This window comes from Dioscorea cayenensis, chromosome 15 (assembly GCF_009730915.1).
Source record: "Dioscorea cayenensis subsp. rotundata cultivar TDr96_F1 chromosome 15, TDr96_F1_v2_PseudoChromosome.rev07_lg8_w22 25.fasta, whole genome shotgun sequence".
Taxonomy (NCBI): Eukaryota; Viridiplantae; Streptophyta; class Magnoliopsida; order Dioscoreales; family Dioscoreaceae; genus Dioscorea; species Dioscorea cayenensis.
The window spans coordinates 3,415,346-3,432,104 of NC_052485.1; the positions used below are offsets into that span (position 1 = coordinate 3,415,346).

The following is a 16,759-nucleotide window of genomic DNA, read 5'->3' on the forward strand; positions in this document are numbered from 1 at the left end:
TTCTCTCTCTTTTTATGTTTTAAAGTAATTATATTAATATGTTTAATTAGAGAAGTTAATCTTTATGTTTTATTCTTAATTAAGTTTTTATTTTAATGTAAATTAATAAAGAAAGAGGCAAAAACCAAAAAGTGTCCTCCTTGCATCTCTCTGTTTTTTTTTTATCTCACTTTATAAGTTTAATTATGTTCTTATTTTGGGAATAATTATTCTTTTAATTTAGAGAAGTTAAAATTTAATTAACATTATTAATTAAAACTTTACTTAATTTAAATTAATAGAGAAAGAAGAAGAAAAAAAAGGTGTCCTCATTCATCCTCATATTCTTCCTTGCAGCTCTCTGTTTTTCTCTCTTACTTTATGATAAATTTGGTTGTATTGCTGTGGAGATAATTATTCTTGTTAATTTAGAGAAGTTAATTTTAAATTAAATTCTTAATTAAATTTTATTTTAATTTTAATTAACAAAAAAAACTAAAAAAGAGGGGGAAAAAAAGGTGTCCTCCATCTTCATGTTCTTCCTTACATCTCTCTGTTTCTCTCTCTCTCTCTCACTCGCACTTTATAAGTTCAATTATATTGCTGTGGAGTTAATTATTCTTGTTAATTTAGAGAAATTAACTTTCATTTTAATGTAAATTAACAAAGAAAGAGAGGAACCTTCGTATCTCTCTTTTTTTTTATAAGTTTAATTACATTAATGTGCAGTTAATTACTCTTGCTGATTAAGTAAGTTAATTTTAAGTTACATTCTTAATTAACAAAAATTTAATTTAAATTCAACAAATCAAGAGAAGAAAAAAAATGGTGTCCTGCTTCATGTTTTCCCCCTCTAAAAGTTCGGAATGAATGATTTTTGTTAATTTAGATTGTTAATTTACAGAAGTTAATCTCAAGTTACACAATTAATTAAATTCCAATTTAATTTAAATTAACAAAGTAACACATTAGATAAAATATTAATTGTAAGAAATCAAGAAATGAAAAGAAAAAAAAATGCTTTCATATTTCCTTGTTTTCTTTTTAAATCATATACTGTATTACATTCATTCATTCTATTTCTCATTACATGTTTATTTATATATATTTTTTTATAGAAAAAGGGACAAGGTCAGTCTTAAAGAGACAGATAAATATAGAGGTGTATCAGCTATAGTAGCTTATGAACCTCTTAAAAATTTATCAATGTGGGATAGGCAATACGTAGGGCAATGAGAGTCAGCCACGTGCTTGCCTAAAATAATATTCAATAACCACAATTGCTATGATGATAAATCCCTCTCATCATGTAATCCTGAAGAGAAAGAAATATTGTTCCTCTTATAAGGGACTCACACTAGGACTATTAAAACAGTATTAATAGAGTAAAGTTTCAAGTCCTCATCTCCTTGTAAACTTTGAAATCAGTTACCATTGAAATATCAATGGGTTCTCTTTCTTACCCGTAACTATACAAAATTAATTATTCTTAATAAGATACTTAAATCTTAAGTTACATTCTTAATTATGACTTCATCTAATTATTCTATTTCCAATTGCAACCTCTATTTTTTTTTTTTAATGTAAGAATGTGGAATTAATTATTCTTATTAATAAAAAAAAAATTAAGTTACATTTTGAATTAACTTTCATTAATGTAAAAAAATAAAATAAAAACAAAGTAACATATAAGATTAAAGCAATCAAAACTCCATCATCTTCAAATGTAAGAAAACAAGAAGAAGAAAAAAAATACAAAAATGGTGTCCTCCCCCATCATCATCTTCTCCCTTTTCATTTCATTTTTTCCAAATTTAAATGCATATAAAAGTGATGTTTTATTCATCGGTCCTTCTCATGTTACTCAACTCTCTTCAAATCCTCGGTAATATTTTTATTTTTATTTTTATGTTACTTTATATTTTTTATGTGTATTTATTGTTCATTTTTATTATTATAATCAATTAGGATTTTTTTATACAAAAAGTTCCTCACCAAAGATGAAAGCGATCATATTATTTCATTAGCAAAAGGAAAGCTAAAAAGATCCACTGTTCTAAATGGAAAGTCCGGTGTAATAAGTTCTACCAGAACTAGTTCCAGTGTTTTTCTTAGTAAAAATCAGGTAATTTATTTTTTAATTTATAATTAAACCAGTTATTTTACCTTATTGACAAAAATAAGGGTAAGACGATCAATAGATTTTGAATTCAAAACTCGTTGAAAACAATAATAGTACCCGGTCACATATATAAGCTCACAGTCCAAACTCCTCATTCCTGACAGAGAATATACTGGTTGAACGATTAATTTTCTCAATCCATACATAAACCCCTGATGTATATAATATTTATCTTTTTGAAAAACCGTTACACGTGATCAAACACCGACTAAACATTTTTCTTCTCAAACATGAACATCAAGGATGAGATCATAACAAAGATTGAACACAGGATTGCTGCTTGGACATTCCTACCCATTGGTAATTGTACATAAAGATCTCCATTTTAATATTAATAAAAATTTAAAAATAAAAAACTTTTTTTTTTTGCATAGAAAATGGGGAGCCCATGCAAGTACTAAGGTATGAAAATGGACAAAAATATGATCCACACTATGATGCATTTAGGAATGAAGACAACATAAAGTTATGGGGCAATAGAATCGCCACAGTGCTCTTGTATCTTTCCAATGTTGGCAAAGGTGGTGAAACCATATTTCCACATTCACAGGTGAAGTATATCAATAAATAAATAAATAAATTATTTTTTTTAAAAAAAAGTCTTATGGATATAACTTCATAAAATTAATTCATATTATGTATTCAATTTAGGCAAAACATTCTCAAAAGAAGGATAATGAGAGCTGGTCTGAATGTGCAATGGATGGCTACTCAGGTATATATATATAAATATATAGACAATAATTTCTTTAACTTAATATTAAATACGTACATATGTATATATATATATATAGTCACCCCACCTCCGGAGTTAGTAATGAAACAATAGCAGTTAAAAAGGTGATCTAACGACTGTTGTGGGGACGTCTCTAGATTCGTTTGTTGGGGACGTCCCCTGAAAATATATTGTCATATATATATAATGAAGTTTGAATTAAAAACTTTTTGCAGTGAAGGCAGTGAAAGGTGATGCATTGCTATTCTTCAATCTACATTTAAATAAAAGCATAGATATGAAGAGTTTTCATGGGAGTTGCCCTGTGATTCATGGAAACAAGTGGACTGCTACCAAATGGATAAATACTATTTCTTTTGACAATATATTGCAGAAGAAAAATGCTTGAGTTTTCTTGAAAAAATAATTGTTGTTATTACTGATCATTGAAAGAGTTTTTAAATTTTGAAAAATAATAAATAAAAAATAATATGTGTGTGCATATGCCATTTTGAAGAATCTGTATGCAAAAATAAAAATTGCTAAAATATAATAAGCATCCGAAAATTCAAGACTTTACATAATAAACATGCAAATAAATAAATCATTAATGTTTTCATTTATAGTTTACAAAATATAGAGATTGTGATCAACCATACAAATAATTGCAAATTTTCACATACACATTAAATAATTGCCAATACATGTCTGTTTAAATATCATCTTAAAATCCTCATGAAATTACTAGTCTATCCTCCATCCTAATTTTCTCCATCTCCTTTCCCACACTAGATAAAGAGTACCTACTACCGGGCAACTTGGTAATTTTTTTATAATTTTTTTATTTAATTAATAATTAAAGTGCAAATAAGTCAAAAAATAATAATTCCCATGGGTGGAGAAATCTTCATTCCATTAATGATTCATAAAAGCAATGTATTTAATAATACAAACAAATAAAATTCAAAATCAAACACAATAAAATCATTTAGCAACACTAGACCATGAATTCCTTATTTTCCTTCTTCCTTCTTCTCTTCTTATTTCAAGGACTTGTTGCAGACAAACACATCTCAACCAAGTTCCTCAATCCATCAAGAGTCACCCAACTTTCATGGCACCCCAGGCATTTACTCTATCACTCAATCTATAAATTATGTATTTGGTTTAAGAGATTTAAAGCTATAATATCTCGATTAGTATTAACTCGATTAAATTCTCGATGATGGTTTTCTGGTGTTTGGTCGGAGGGATTTGAAGTTCATCGATGACGGGCTTTTGTCTATGGTTTTAGGATTTTCATATACAAAGGGTTCTTGTCTGATGAGGAATGTGAGCACCTTATAGAACTAGGGAAGGACAAGCTTAAACCATCAATGGTGACTCATAGTGACTCTGGAAAGATTACCTTTACAAAGCAAAGGACCAGCTCTAGCACTTTCCTTCACAAGCACCAGGTAGGTTATAACCCATTCTTCAATGTTAGCTTAGTCTCCAAGAAGAACCTTTTTTGTTTTTAATCCAATATTGTCATGATTTCTGTTTAGTTATCATTGAACTTAGAAAACTCCAACATCTAACAGTAAAATGGTGTCTTTTCTATTAACTTTTCACAAGCCAATTTGATTGATAAACCTCAAAACATACTGTTTACTTTCATCTTTTGAAAATTAGGACAGATTACAAGGCTTTCATAATTTTTGACTTATTACTTTCTTGTTGTAAATTTGCTTTTAAAATCAAGGATGAAATAGTCACAAGGATTGAGGAGAGGATTGCTACATGGACATTCCTCCCTGAAGGTATAAGCACAACACAACTAAAGTTTGTACTCAAGGTTTTTAATGTTTTATGTATCTTTTTTTAATTTTCAAATTGATTACTTTCTGTGATCTTATCAGAGAATGGTGAGGTTCTACAAATACTGCACTATGGGCATGGAGAGAAGTATGACCCACATTTGGATTTCTTTATAGACAAAGTTGATCCTAAACCCTCTGGTCATAGAGTTGCTACAGTTCTGATGTATTTGTCGGATGTCAAGAAGGGCGGGGAGACCGTCTTCCCGTATTTGAAGGTGAGACCTACATGATGTATATACATTCAGATGAACAATTGTTTGTTTAATCAATCCTTGTTCTATGTCACTACAGGAAAAGCATGCTCAGAAACAAGCCGACGTGAGCTGGTCAGACTGTGCAAAAACCGGCTATGCAGGTACCTTGATAACTAACAAAACCTGATTCGAGTCAAGTTTTAATTTCTTTTTCATGAAAACAGACTATTTGGTTGACAGTAAAGCCGGTGAAAGGTGATGCATTGTTGTTCTTCAGTTTGCATCCTAACACCTCGACAGACTTAATGACTTTGCATGGGAGCTGCCCAGTAATAGATGGTGAAAAGTGGTCTGCAACCAAATGGATACATTTGAGGACCTTTGAGGTGCCGGAAAGGAGTACTACAAGCGGGAAGTGTGACGATGAGAATGATCTTTGTTCATTTTGGGCAGCTGCTGGAGAATGTACTAAGAATCACAAATATATGATAGGCTCGAAAAAGTCTCCAGGATTTTGTAGATCAAGTTGCAATGCATGTATCTCCTAAGTCTGATATTTGATCTATAGATGACTAAAATAAAGCAAAACAAGACAAATAAAGGGTGATGGTTTCCAGTCAATATATCTCGCAATGCATGTATGAACTTGTTTGAGTAAAGAAAACTATCTTATAAGGCTTGACATGGAAACATTAAATATTCAAAGTTTGGCTGGAGAGATGACCTGGTCAATATTCCAAGTGGTTGAAGAACCAGCTCTGGTTGTCCAGTCTGGATGAAAACAGCGACTGGTGATTATAGAAGCAAAGCATAACACGTCATAGACCATCGAACAGAAGAATACATAAAAGATTGACTGATGATGAATAATACCTGGCCAAATTGGCATTCTCAGGATCATTCATCTGCTCAGTTCAGCATGCACAAGAGAAGATTGAAAATTAACCGCAAACTGTATTTCAGTCTTTCTAAATATTGAGACATGTATGAGGGCCGGAACAAGTGTGGCCGGTAAAAACTCATGGCATTCCAGCCCAATGGCAGTGTAAATTTACAGAACAAAACTGGAGAGAAGGAACAGAGAGAAAGAGGGAGAGAGTCCGTACTGTCTTTCTGAAGTGAACCTGGTCCTGTTTGAAGCCACTGCAACCAACACCAATGAGACATCGGTGAAAGAACAGTCCTTTGAATTCCTAATATGATAAACAACTTGATACATCTTTACTCTTCCAGAAGAGATATTGTACGTAACTAATGAATCCAGACGGGCTAATGAATCCAGATGGGCGATAAAACAGTTCAAGGTTCTCTATCAGAAGCCTGCATTGAGAATATACATTGCTGCTGTTGCTGCAAAATCACTTCTTCGTATAGCCAGGTTAATATCATCTCATGTTACAGCACCGTGGTTTTCCCATCCGTAGCTTATCCCACATGCACATCATCTGCCTTGGGGATTGGTAGTGGGCAGTGAAGTAACCATCAATGCATCCAAACTGGCAGAACTTGAGATCATGGACATATTCCACATGCCTTGAGCTGTTGAATTGCTCAACCCACATGCCCATACTCACATCCTCCATCTTAAATAGCTGAAACATATAATCTCTATAATTAGAAAAATGATTGTCACAATACAATCTGAAACTAGCTTGGCATTCAATATATATGACTCGAGGGGCATATTTCAGATTATATTAATTATGTCCAGTGAAGATTGGATAATCATATAGGAAGTGAAGATTTCCACTACAAGTAGAACAAGGCTGGTCAAATGACAAATGTGAGGTAGCTCTCGACTACATCCTCAGATTGAACAAACACATACAAAACAAGCTAATATAACTTACCCTTAATGTGTGTTTCTCAAAATCTGACACGATATAATCTGCAATGTCTGATGACACAACATAGCCAGGACCATTAGCATAAGGTGGATAATCTTCTTCAGGCCATTCCTGAGATATATAATAGTTAAGTTCATAAATTCACAACAAACAAAAAAGATGAATAATGTCATTTACTATGAAGTATCAAGCAATTGTCTCGACAGGAACCATTAAAATCAAGAATTGTATGTATTTCAGGCAAAAAATTTGTATATTGAAGAGACCAGAAGGTCTTCTGCTAGAATGCAGTGAAGATCAGAATCAAAAACCAAACAAAAGCTAGTGATTAACCTTCCCTTTTGTTGGAATGTCTTCATAACTTAAAGTTCACATAGAGTACCAGGCCATGGTAAGGCCACAAGTAGAATTTTGTAAGATGCAGAATATAAGCATACCTCATAGGTCACAGCCCATTTCCCAGATCGCAGGGGTTTGTGGTAGTAGTTAATGTTCCCGATATACAAGCTTTTACCTTGTGGAATTTTTTCCACTTGTTTCATCACTGCATCAACTCTAACAAATGTGTCATCATCACACTTCATGACATACTTTGCAGAAACTGCTCGAACCTATGCCAATAAAACAACATCGAAAGGTTCAAGATAAGCACATTCAACCCTTAAATAACTCAACCGCTAAAGCAATCACATGAAACATTAATCTGAATCAATTCAACATACCCCGTATTCACATATAGCCACAGTTTTCAAAACAACAAGATCATAGCTGTCCATAAAAGGAACGAGGACAATATCACCAAAGAACTCTGCTTCTTTCCGTAACTCAGCATTCACTTCTTTTCTTCCATGCTGAAGAAACATTTAATTCTTTAGCTAGATAACCAAAATTAGACAAAAATATATAAAATACCAAACAACCATAAGAACCACACATGAGAGCGTCTAGTAGTATACCAGAGCAACAAAAAATCGAGCAACAATATTTGATGAACCCCTTATAGAGGACATCCATGACTTCCTCACAGCCATGCGTTCAGCAAAATGGTTGCCTGCTGAAAGAATTCCAATGAACAGATCAACAGGTCCATCAGGAAGCGGTGGGGCCTGCCACTCAATGGACATTTCTAGATGTCTTTGAGGAGCAAAACTAGGATGTGATGTGGGCAAGGATGCAGCAAATATGGATTGGACATCAAGGTCCCCAGTCAATGACAATCCAGTTGCATCATCAAGGACAAAACCCTACCAACAAAATCAACCAAAATTAGATAACAATACAACATGACACAAAGTTAAGGGCCAAAAGTAATAGATGTGATATGCTTTCTGTAAAGCAACTTACAGTGCGATAGGGGAAAGAAGTCACATGTCTTCCATCCACACTGATATGATACCCTTCCAGACCAGCACTTAGAGTTAGAACAAACAATTTGCCCTCACCAAAAGGGTAGGGCCAATCAACGGAGACCTTCTTAGTTCGACCGATCAAACGGTTTAACCACCACATTGTTTTAGACTCTTCTGACCCGTCATCATCATCACGTATCCATTTTTCACACTTACGAAACCCATCAACTGTGGAATTCAAGTTTCAAAAATTCAAATCAAAGACCACCATAATTGGCATATCTCAACATAAGATCTATTTTTCAAAACACAAATCAAAGATCACCATAACTGACAACAAACCTAAACACAAGAATTTGCTCACAGTCCATCAAGAATCCATAATGAAGAGTTGAATCTCCAAACTCAAATTCACTACAGAAATCAAAAGTATCTTTTTGTTTTTAATTAAGACAAAATTCGATACCAGAAACTAACATGTGGAACTAATTCTTAAGTCTTAACAAATCGTGAAAGTGACACTAAGTTTCACAAGGAACCTGAGGAATATTCAAATGTAGCAGGAAGCTCAAACAAGCAATTCAGAATTCAAACTACTGATAATCCCAAAAAAACAAAAGAAAGACATCTCCTTTGCATAAAAAAAAAAGTAAAAAATTTAAATTTTTAAAAAAAAAAACTGAATTGAGTTCAATAATAAAAAGTGATTTATTAATTTATTTAATTGTTTTGAAGCCATACCAGTCTCATCATCAGCACGGGACCTCCAGCCCTCACAACGGAGGGGAGATCCCCACTGCATCCGATAGCAAGTGTTCTGCTCGATGACCGGCCGGCCGCTCCAATCACCCTTCAGCCTTGGATTGAAATGCAGGATCCTCGGGGGGTCCTCTCCATCCACCGTCTTCAACCCCTGCAGCTCCATTATGAACTGAGAAACCATCATGGTTTGCTCCCCCTCGCGGAGGGACGAGATCTTCGGATCCTTCTCCGGGTGGGCGATGCGCGGTCTCCCCACCAGCGTGATGTGCGACCCCAACGTCAGACCGCATGGCAGCTCCATCACCTTCCCCTTTTCCCTCAGCTCCACCCCGCTCAACATGATCGAGTGCGGGCACTTCTCCATCTCCGCGGCACTGCTCTCATCGGACGTGAGCCTGGACACCGGCATGGATCTTAGTTCCTTAAACTGCCTCTCCCCCGCAGCCCACGCATCCCGCGCCGCCTTATGGAGCTCGGAGAAGGCGCCATGGGCGGTGACATTGGGGTCAGCGAACACAAGACCGGAAAGAATAAGGGAATGGCGGGGGAGGCCGCTGTTCGGCGAGTCGCTAGAGGAATCCGATACCTTATACGGCTGTATGGAAGGACGTGCAGGAGCTGACTTACGCCCAAGGTCCCGCTCGCCATCGAGGGCCAGCGATTTCACCATAGCGTCTCCAAGGCGGCGTCCAACAGCGCCGCCGGAGGGCGTCGCAGAGATCCGGCGGGACACGAAGGGGAATTCGAGAAGGAAGACAAGCGCAACGTAGATAAGCGCGAATGCCAGCAACATCTGCATCGATCGTTGCCGGGTCACCGACGCCATTGCCTCCAGCTTCGATCTCTTCATCGCCCCAAGCTCCGATCGCCGAACCCCAGCTCCAGAGATCCGAGAAGGAGAAGAAGTGGTATGAAACCCTAACCCTAGAGCTCGGATTTATCGAAGAAGAAGAGGATGAAGACGAAGGAGCCGTTTAAAATTTAGAACTTTATTTGGGTTTTATTTTAATAGAGAAAACAAAGAATGAGAATGAAAACGAAGAACAGGGGACATAACTAGACGAAAACCGACATTTTATTTGCTGTTTGGTCTCTAACACCAAAATACATTCTTTATATCCAATATAAATCTGCCACGTTATCACTCATTTTGCACTGGGCCCCTTATCTTTATACTTATTTTACCATCTTGGTAGTTGTTGAATACTTCGCATATATGATCTTCTGTTTGAAGTTCCGCAGGCAACGCGTGTTCTTTTGTAGAAATACCCGTGTAAAATTTATTTTGCATCTGGGGTCCTTTTTGCAAAGAATGAGTTCGAGATTTACACGTCCCTGATTAATTAATGCAACAAAGACATAAATTTATTAAATAGACACTGACGTATAGACCTTACCATAGTTTAATTTCGGTTTAAAACCGATAGTTTCGGTTTGATAAACTTTAGAACAGTAATCAAATTATAGTTTTAAAATTTTAGTTTCTAGTCTGATTTTAATAAGATTCGATTCCGGTTTGGTTCTAAATAATTAAATTTTAATTAATTAAAATATATTATATATATAATATAAAAATAGAATCAGGACCGGAGGTTCAATTTGGGTGCCGGTTTTAATTCATACAAATTTTAACTGAAACTTAAAGCTTCCGCAAAAAGTTCTAGTTTGATTCTACGTTACAGTCCACAGACGCAAATAACTTACTTTTCACAAACGCTCCTTGTTTTACTACAATGTCATCACATCACATGCAAAGTTGACAATAATAATAAGGACGAAACTTAAAAAATAAGAAGCTTGATTTCTAGACGTCCTAATGAGACAAAAACTAAGTCCAGGGGTCTACGTATAAAACAAAAATAAAAATAAATATTGTTTCAGGGACTACGTCTTAAAATAATAATAACGAGCGCCATCCAACGAGAGCCACGTGTACTCATCTAAAGATCATTGACCGTTGGATGGTGGTTAGTGCGGGTCCCACACACCAGCGAGGACTTGGTTGTAATTTCGAGGAAGTCGGGTGCGCTGTTTCCGTGTTGGACTTGGTTGGGTGCCTAACACCGACAGCTTGGTCGTGCGAAGCCTGACAACTATAAAGGGAGTCTTTTTTGCTGATACACCCTTGATAAAGTTTGTAATTATTTATACACACACACACCTGTAGATACACATTATTTAATATACATAAATATATATACGACTGTTGACGAAAACTTTATAAACTAACGTCATTAGAACTACTATGAAAAATGTATTATAAAAATTAAAAAATCCTGTTAAACACAATTATAGTAATAAATCTCTGATTATAAATTTAGCTTCATTGTGAAAAATGTATTATAAAAATTTAAAAACCCTGTTAAACATAATTATAGTAACAAGTCCCTGATTTTAAATTTCTAACTTATGACCCAAATTTCAAATGTGGGTATTAATATATATATATATATATATATATATATGATATGACATATGGTCAACATACATCCATTGGAACTTGGAAGTGGAGGTTTAACAAATTAAAAGTTGGTAAGTTGGTTTTTCTTAAAAGCAAGCACATTAATCTTTATTAAATATAAATGTCAATCATTTAGACTCTGGAATTATATAACATTAGCTATTATTCATAGTGATTCTAATAATACAAACATATGTATATTAAACTTTTTTAAATAGCTTCTTTTTTTTTTTTTAAATATGGACAGTTGTCTCATTATAAAATAAAAGCATTTTGCAAATAGCCCCTAACAAAGTCTACATACAATTAAGAGGGTTTATAAGGGTGTCAATGGAAAAAATCCAAGGGGAGTTCAAGAAAATATTGTTCTTGTGTAATTGTAACCATCTAACCAAGATTGTGTTAGTGCATTGTGCCAAAATTTTTTGGTTGGTTGAACTAAATACAAAATTGTTAAATACTTTGATGGCACTTCTCAAATAAGTCATGGTTTTACATTTAAATGGTACTTTATTATTTTGGTCTCATGGCTTTATAACATAAACATAATAAATATGATTTGTATCATTTAATGATAATTTAATTTAATTTTTTTAGTTAAATATTGTTATGCGTGATTTTGTGAAATTAATAATTATATATGTACATCATTAATTTGTGTGTTTGTTTTATTACCGAAAGAAACTTTGTGGTTACTAAAAAAATATAGTATTAACCAAATGGCTCATAGTCTAGTAATATTTGGCTGAATGTGAAAAATAACGATAAGACATTCAATGATTTCGAATTCAATACTTAATTGGAAGTATTGGTGGTGATGGTCACTCATTGTAAATGTGAATTCACTATTCAAATCTTTTGTCCTGACTAAGAGTGTGCAGGCTGGACGATCATTTTTTGTCTATTCACATGCTCCTGGTGTATATAGCCCTTCTTATTTTCATAGATATATATATATATATATATATAATATTAATACGGATTAATTTTATTGCAAGCAAAGACGAATGCTTTGAAAAAAAATATATATATATATATTGAGCAATCCGTAGCTCGACTTATGGTTGATGAATAATAGTAATAAAAAAATATATAAAAATAGGACAAAAAAAATGTAAGTGGTGCTTGTATAAATAGGTTTGATACGGATTAGTTTTCATATAAGCAAAGACTAATAATTCAAAATAAGGGAAAGAATTAGGTGTCACTGTAGCTAATTTTATTGTTGTTAAATAATTAATGTTTCTTAGGACAAAATTGAGATCACATTTGTGTAAATAGAATTAATTTTAAAATCATTAATATTTTTAGTTGGTTTATGACCTAATTTTGTCCTTTTGTCAATGATCGAAGACTTGGAAGTGTATTAGATTTGAATCATATATAATTATAATTGAGATTCATTGTTTTTTTTTTAACGAAAATAATAAAAAGTTACATACATTAGGGACATATGCATGTACTAAAAATTAATCATCTAATCTATGCATTCTCAACAGAGGACAAAGGGACTGGTTTGCAAGCCCGCACCTACAACTAGTAATTTATTACTATTATTACTTTCAATGAGCCTTGAACTTGAGATCTTTTAAATGTTTTATTATTGTTTTCAACAATAAAAAGTTATTTGATATTTTATTTTTTTATGTTTCATTTTCTCTTGGGTGTTAAATATTTATATTATTTTTAATAAAATTATATTAAAAATCTAAATATTTATTTAGAAGGAATACAAGGCTCAAATCTGTTGTTGATCTTGGTTCTTTTATGGAAGAATGTTTTATTTTAGTTTTTATTGGAATACATTTACTTGTATTTAATAGGATAAAAATATGAAAACAACATCAGAAACTCCATCCAATTCTTCCAATTCCATAAACAGTCCCTAAAAATTTTCATATTCTTTAAGAAAACCCTTGGTTCAAAGTTTTTCACTTTTAAATCTAAATTCACATGAATAAAATTAGGTCAAATACTCTAAATAGTCAAAATTTTCATATTTTTAAAAACCCCTTGGTTTAAATATTTCACTTTTAAATATAAATTCATATGAAAAAAATTACTACTATATCCATAAAAGGCATCCACACACCAGAGTTTGTATCTAATAAAAAAAATATACAAAAAAGAAAATAATTAAAAAAATAAAAGGCTGAAAAACATAAACAAAAAAAAAAAGCAGAGAAACGTGTGGAAAAAGTTGCAAAATTCCATAGATTTTACGTAAATTTCTCTAAAGCTATAAATTTATTTATAAATTTAAACAAAACAGGGACTAAAATGAAATTATAAGTTTGTAAGGGGGCAATATGCAAAACCTATGTTAAGCTTCTTCTCCACATCGGCTTTCAAAGCGATTGCCCGAATCCAATGCACTTCTCGTCATGGTTCGCCGTTCTCTTCCTCCAAACCCTAGCGCTCTCCTGCCAATCTCTCCGCCATGGATTCGACTTCAAGTATGTCTCTTGATCTCTCCTTCTCTTTAGCAACGCACTCACAAACCCTAATTCATTTGTCACTTCGCTCACTTCAATGGTTCGTTGTTGTTTTTTTTTTCAGCGCGGACACGAGGATTTTGACCGTCGGAGAGGAGATGGAGGGTGAGACTCTTCCGATGAAGTCTGGTAGACGCTTTTACCGGCTCGCCGGCCTCAAAGAATCAGCTTGGTATGAGGTCAAGATTTCATACCCAGCATCTGTATGTTGTTTTGCCTCAATGAGTTCTTGAACTTTTTTTATCCATTGATTTGTTGTGATTCTTGTGTTTGAAGCTTATGTTTTGATGTTGTGGAACAATGTTAGATACCTGCTAGCTTTGATATTCGATTGGAGAAGGATGTGCCAGAGATTTGGTTAGGGAGGAATAGGAGGTTGCTTAATACTGAGAAGATGATATTCAAAGCTGATAAGAGTGATGAGGTTTGGGTTTTTTGGGTTTATAGTGAGTGATTTAAGTACAAATTCATGATTTTGGAAAGGATTTCTTTTGAATTTGAGCAGTTATCCAACATTGGTGAGTTGTATGCTTTGGTGACTGTGGAGGCTGCTGGAGTTATTGCAAAGCCGGGTTTACCAGAGAGGGAGCTTGTTGTGTATAATATAGGTGAGTGGTTTCTTTTTACTTGCAATTGTTTGATGTGAAAGTCTCTTTGAGAGATTTATGATTTTTGTTTTGCTCTTGTTAGGTAGAAACTGACTTTATAGCATGATAAACTAGGGCATTTGTTTTGATTTTATATGGCTTTTTCACCATTGTAATCTTTTTAGAGGCGGAGAGATTTTCTCGCTGATAAAATTCTTTTGCAAGATGGACATATGTCAAGTGTTTACCTGAAGCTTAAGGTGATAAGAACCTTGATTGATAATATTTAAACTAGCTTCTCTGAAATAAATTGTCATTGAGGTAGCTGTGCATGATGAGCTCAGGAGATTTAGAAGTAATAAGAATTTGTTTGAGGCAATCAAAATTTGATTTAGTTGACGGTAAGATCTTAAAGGCAAATCAAAATCGTCTTAACTCTTTTGATCTGGACAGACTTTAAACTGGAGATATAGGTTGGGGCTTGAAGATAGTAGATGACCTTGTATGATAATCAAGATTATGCGGAAAGACCGAAGAGTTTTGGAGATCAGGCAGAAGTAGGTCTTCATGGATGCAAAACCAAGCCTTTTTTACTTCAACCCTATTACTGCCAGAAAATTCTCTGGAGAATAAATTTTTTTTTTTTATTTATTTAATAAAACAAGGGCAGCTAACTTTAGCATGCGTTGTGATAGGATAAAGTAAAACACAATACTGATGGTGGAACCCTCTGGTGGAAATTCGATAATCCCTGGAAGATTACCATTCGAAGTATCTTTCCAAATACTAGTCACTCTACTCTCTTGTCATTGATTCATTTAGCATACCCAAAACGAGAATTGATGATTAAACCAATTGATGCTCTTAAATCATTCTCTTTTCTGGGTTTATATTCTTAGAACTTAGTGTTACATCTGGGCCTTTAGATTAGAATTTAGTTATTTAACTAAGATTGAATGACAACGTGGAATGTTGTATCTCTTTTTGTTTTTTATTTGAGTGCCAATTAATAATCATATCCTCAAATGGAAATGGTAGACAGTAGTACCATGCCAAGGATCATGCTGGTCCCTGCAAAAAAAAAAAAGGAGAAAAGAAAAGGAAACTGATTTATGATTTGATTTGTACTGAATAACATAGCCCTGAATTCTGTATGAGCAAACAATATGAGCATAAAAGATTAAATTTCTTCTGTAGACTTGATGGTGTAACCACAGTGCTTTTATTCAACATTGATATCTTCTACTTTTGATGCTTATGTTGAATGCCATTTTGTTTGTCAGTTTGCGATGAATTATTATTTGGAATTCCACACAAAGCCTGGTGGGTAGGAATTGCTGCTCTTCTTTGCTTGATACTGGCTTCCGTTATTCCCTGCTTCTTCCCATTCCGTTCCGTATTCAAGAACGGAAGCTCGCAATCGAGCAACCAATCTATAACCAAGTCTTCATGAACCAGCCAGCAGAACACACCATCTTGGCCAAATAATTAACCAAGTAACCAAAGAAAACCAAACCTTGATATTCATATGAAGTTTAGTCACTTGTTCAGGTATCAGCAGACAAGCTGCAACCTCTGCATCTGTGATCATGTCAACAGATTTTTGCCTAAAATTTGAATGCCTGAGTCATGTTCCAATGTTGTCTCTGCATTCAATGCTCAGCTAAATATACATACTTTTTTGTTGAATTATTAATTCTCTTTGATCAAGTAAGTTCTATGTGACTTATTATGCTTTCAATTTCATTTTGAGATTGACATGCAATTTGGTGGGTAATGGTGGGTCAGTCAAGTCATGCCCCAGAGGATAATAATGCTATTAAACTTTCAAGTCTTATCCTTATTTCGGTCACTGTTATATGAATACTCCAGCAAATAGTCCTTTCAAAGGACCCATATTTAACACCTAAGCCAGGAACAAGAAAGATATTCCTCTTTGGATTTCTTTATTAAATCGAGTGGTGCAAATTGATTGTGTTGTAGATCAATGTAACATAAATAATATTCAATCGTTCTCTTTTGGGACCAATCAACGATCAAATAAATAGTTTATTAGTAGCCGAATTTTTATTAAAATTTATTTATTAATTTTTTTTAGCAGTCTAGTTGTTCATTTTGATAAAAAAATAAAAAGAAATGAAACTTTTTTAAAAAATTTACTTTTCCAATTTCGGTTAAAAAAAAAGAATGTAACGTATTTTCCTTGACTTTTTTCACTTATTTCACTGAATTAAATACGCTATAATTAGATATTAATATGCTTTACTTAATCATCATAATGAGTTTTCACTTCCAATAAATTTATTATTATAGATTTATATATTAT

General features: G+C 33.6%; 4 protein-coding genes across 4 annotated transcripts; 3 read left to right on the forward strand and 1 right to left on the reverse strand.

Moving 5' to 3' along the window:
• The first annotated feature begins 1,739 nt into the window (after positions 1-1,739).
• LOC120277581 (probable prolyl 4-hydroxylase 7) lies at positions 1,740-3,285 on the forward strand. The gene is made up of 6 exons (XM_039284441.1): positions 1,740-1,864; positions 1,948-2,104; positions 2,404-2,461; positions 2,536-2,711; positions 2,813-2,876; positions 3,113-3,285. The coding sequence occupies exons 1-6, from the start codon at positions 1,740-1,742 to the stop codon at positions 3,283-3,285; spliced, it is 753 nt and encodes a 250-aa protein (XP_039140375.1).
• A 521-nt stretch (positions 3,286-3,806) lies between these two features.
• On the forward strand, positions 3,807-5,553 carry LOC120277332 (probable prolyl 4-hydroxylase 6). The gene is made up of 6 exons (XM_039284128.1): positions 3,807-4,002; positions 4,171-4,333; positions 4,621-4,678; positions 4,778-4,953; positions 5,030-5,093; positions 5,173-5,553. The coding sequence occupies exons 1-6, from the start codon at positions 3,881-3,883 to the stop codon at positions 5,478-5,480; spliced, it is 891 nt and encodes a 296-aa protein (XP_039140062.1). The 5' UTR covers positions 3,807-3,880; the 3' UTR covers positions 5,481-5,553.
• A 313-nt stretch (positions 5,554-5,866) lies between these two features.
• Positions 5,867-9,919, reverse strand: LOC120277331 (hydroxyproline O-galactosyltransferase GALT6-like). The gene is made up of 7 exons (XM_039284127.1): positions 8,870-9,919; positions 8,124-8,356; positions 7,736-8,023; positions 7,502-7,630; positions 7,217-7,390; positions 6,783-6,890; positions 5,867-6,524 (listed from the first exon to the last, which is right to left on the reverse strand). Exons 1-7 carry the CDS (start codon positions 9,738-9,740, stop codon positions 6,318-6,320), a joined length of 2,010 nt encoding a protein of 669 aa, XP_039140061.1. The 5' UTR covers positions 9,741-9,919; the 3' UTR covers positions 5,867-6,317.
• Positions 9,920-13,688: 3,769 nt separating this feature from the next.
• Positions 13,689-16,174, forward strand: LOC120276861. The gene is made up of 5 exons (XM_039283588.1): positions 13,689-13,807; positions 13,911-14,049; positions 14,154-14,270; positions 14,352-14,454; positions 15,717-16,174. The coding sequence occupies exons 1-5, from the start codon at positions 13,722-13,724 to the stop codon at positions 15,884-15,886; spliced, it is 615 nt and encodes a 204-aa protein (XP_039139522.1). The 5' UTR covers positions 13,689-13,721; the 3' UTR covers positions 15,887-16,174.
• Positions 16,175-16,759: the final 585 nt, after the last annotated feature.

Bases quoted from the DNA above. Each gene is read 5' to 3' on its own strand.
- LOC120276861 (XM_039283588.1), top strand. From the start codon at position 13,722: ATGCACTTCTCGTCATGGTTCGCCGTTCTCTTCCTCCAAACCCTAGCG. The intron at 14,050-14,153 runs GTATGTTGTTTT...GAACAATGTTAG, and splicing joins AGATTTCATACCCAGCATCT to ATACCTGCTAGCTTTGATAT. The intron at 14,271-14,351 runs GTTTGGGTTTTT...GAATTTGAGCAG, and splicing joins AAGCTGATAAGAGTGATGAG to TTATCCAACATTGGTGAGTT.
- LOC120277581 (XM_039284441.1), top strand. From the start codon at position 1,740: ATGGTGTCCTCCCCCATCATCATCTTCTCCCTTTTCATTTCATTTTTT. The intron at 1,865-1,947 runs GTAATATTTTTA...ATAATCAATTAG, and splicing joins CAACTCTCTTCAAATCCTCG to GATTTTTTTATACAAAAAGT. The intron at 2,105-2,403 runs GTAATTTATTTT...ATGAACATCAAG, and splicing joins TTTTTCTTAGTAAAAATCAG to GATGAGATCATAACAAAGAT.
- LOC120277332 (XM_039284128.1), top strand. From the start codon at position 3,881: ATGAATTCCTTATTTTCCTTCTTCCTTCTTCTCTTCTTATTTCAAGGA. The intron at 4,334-4,620 runs GTAGGTTATAAC...TTTAAAATCAAG, and splicing joins CTTTCCTTCACAAGCACCAG to GATGAAATAGTCACAAGGAT. The intron at 4,679-4,777 runs GTATAAGCACAA...TGATCTTATCAG, and splicing joins ATGGACATTCCTCCCTGAAG to AGAATGGTGAGGTTCTACAA.
- LOC120277331 (XM_039284127.1), bottom strand. From the start codon at position 9,740: ATGAAGAGATCGAAGCTGGAGGCAATGGCGTCGGTGACCCGGCAACGA. The intron at 6,891-7,216 runs GTATGCTTATAT...TATATATCTCAG, and splicing joins AATGGGCTGTGACCTATGAG to GAATGGCCTGAAGAAGATTA. The intron at 6,525-6,782 runs GTAAGTTATATT...TATATGTTTCAG, and splicing joins TTGAGAAACACACATTAAGG to CTATTTAAGATGGAGGATGT.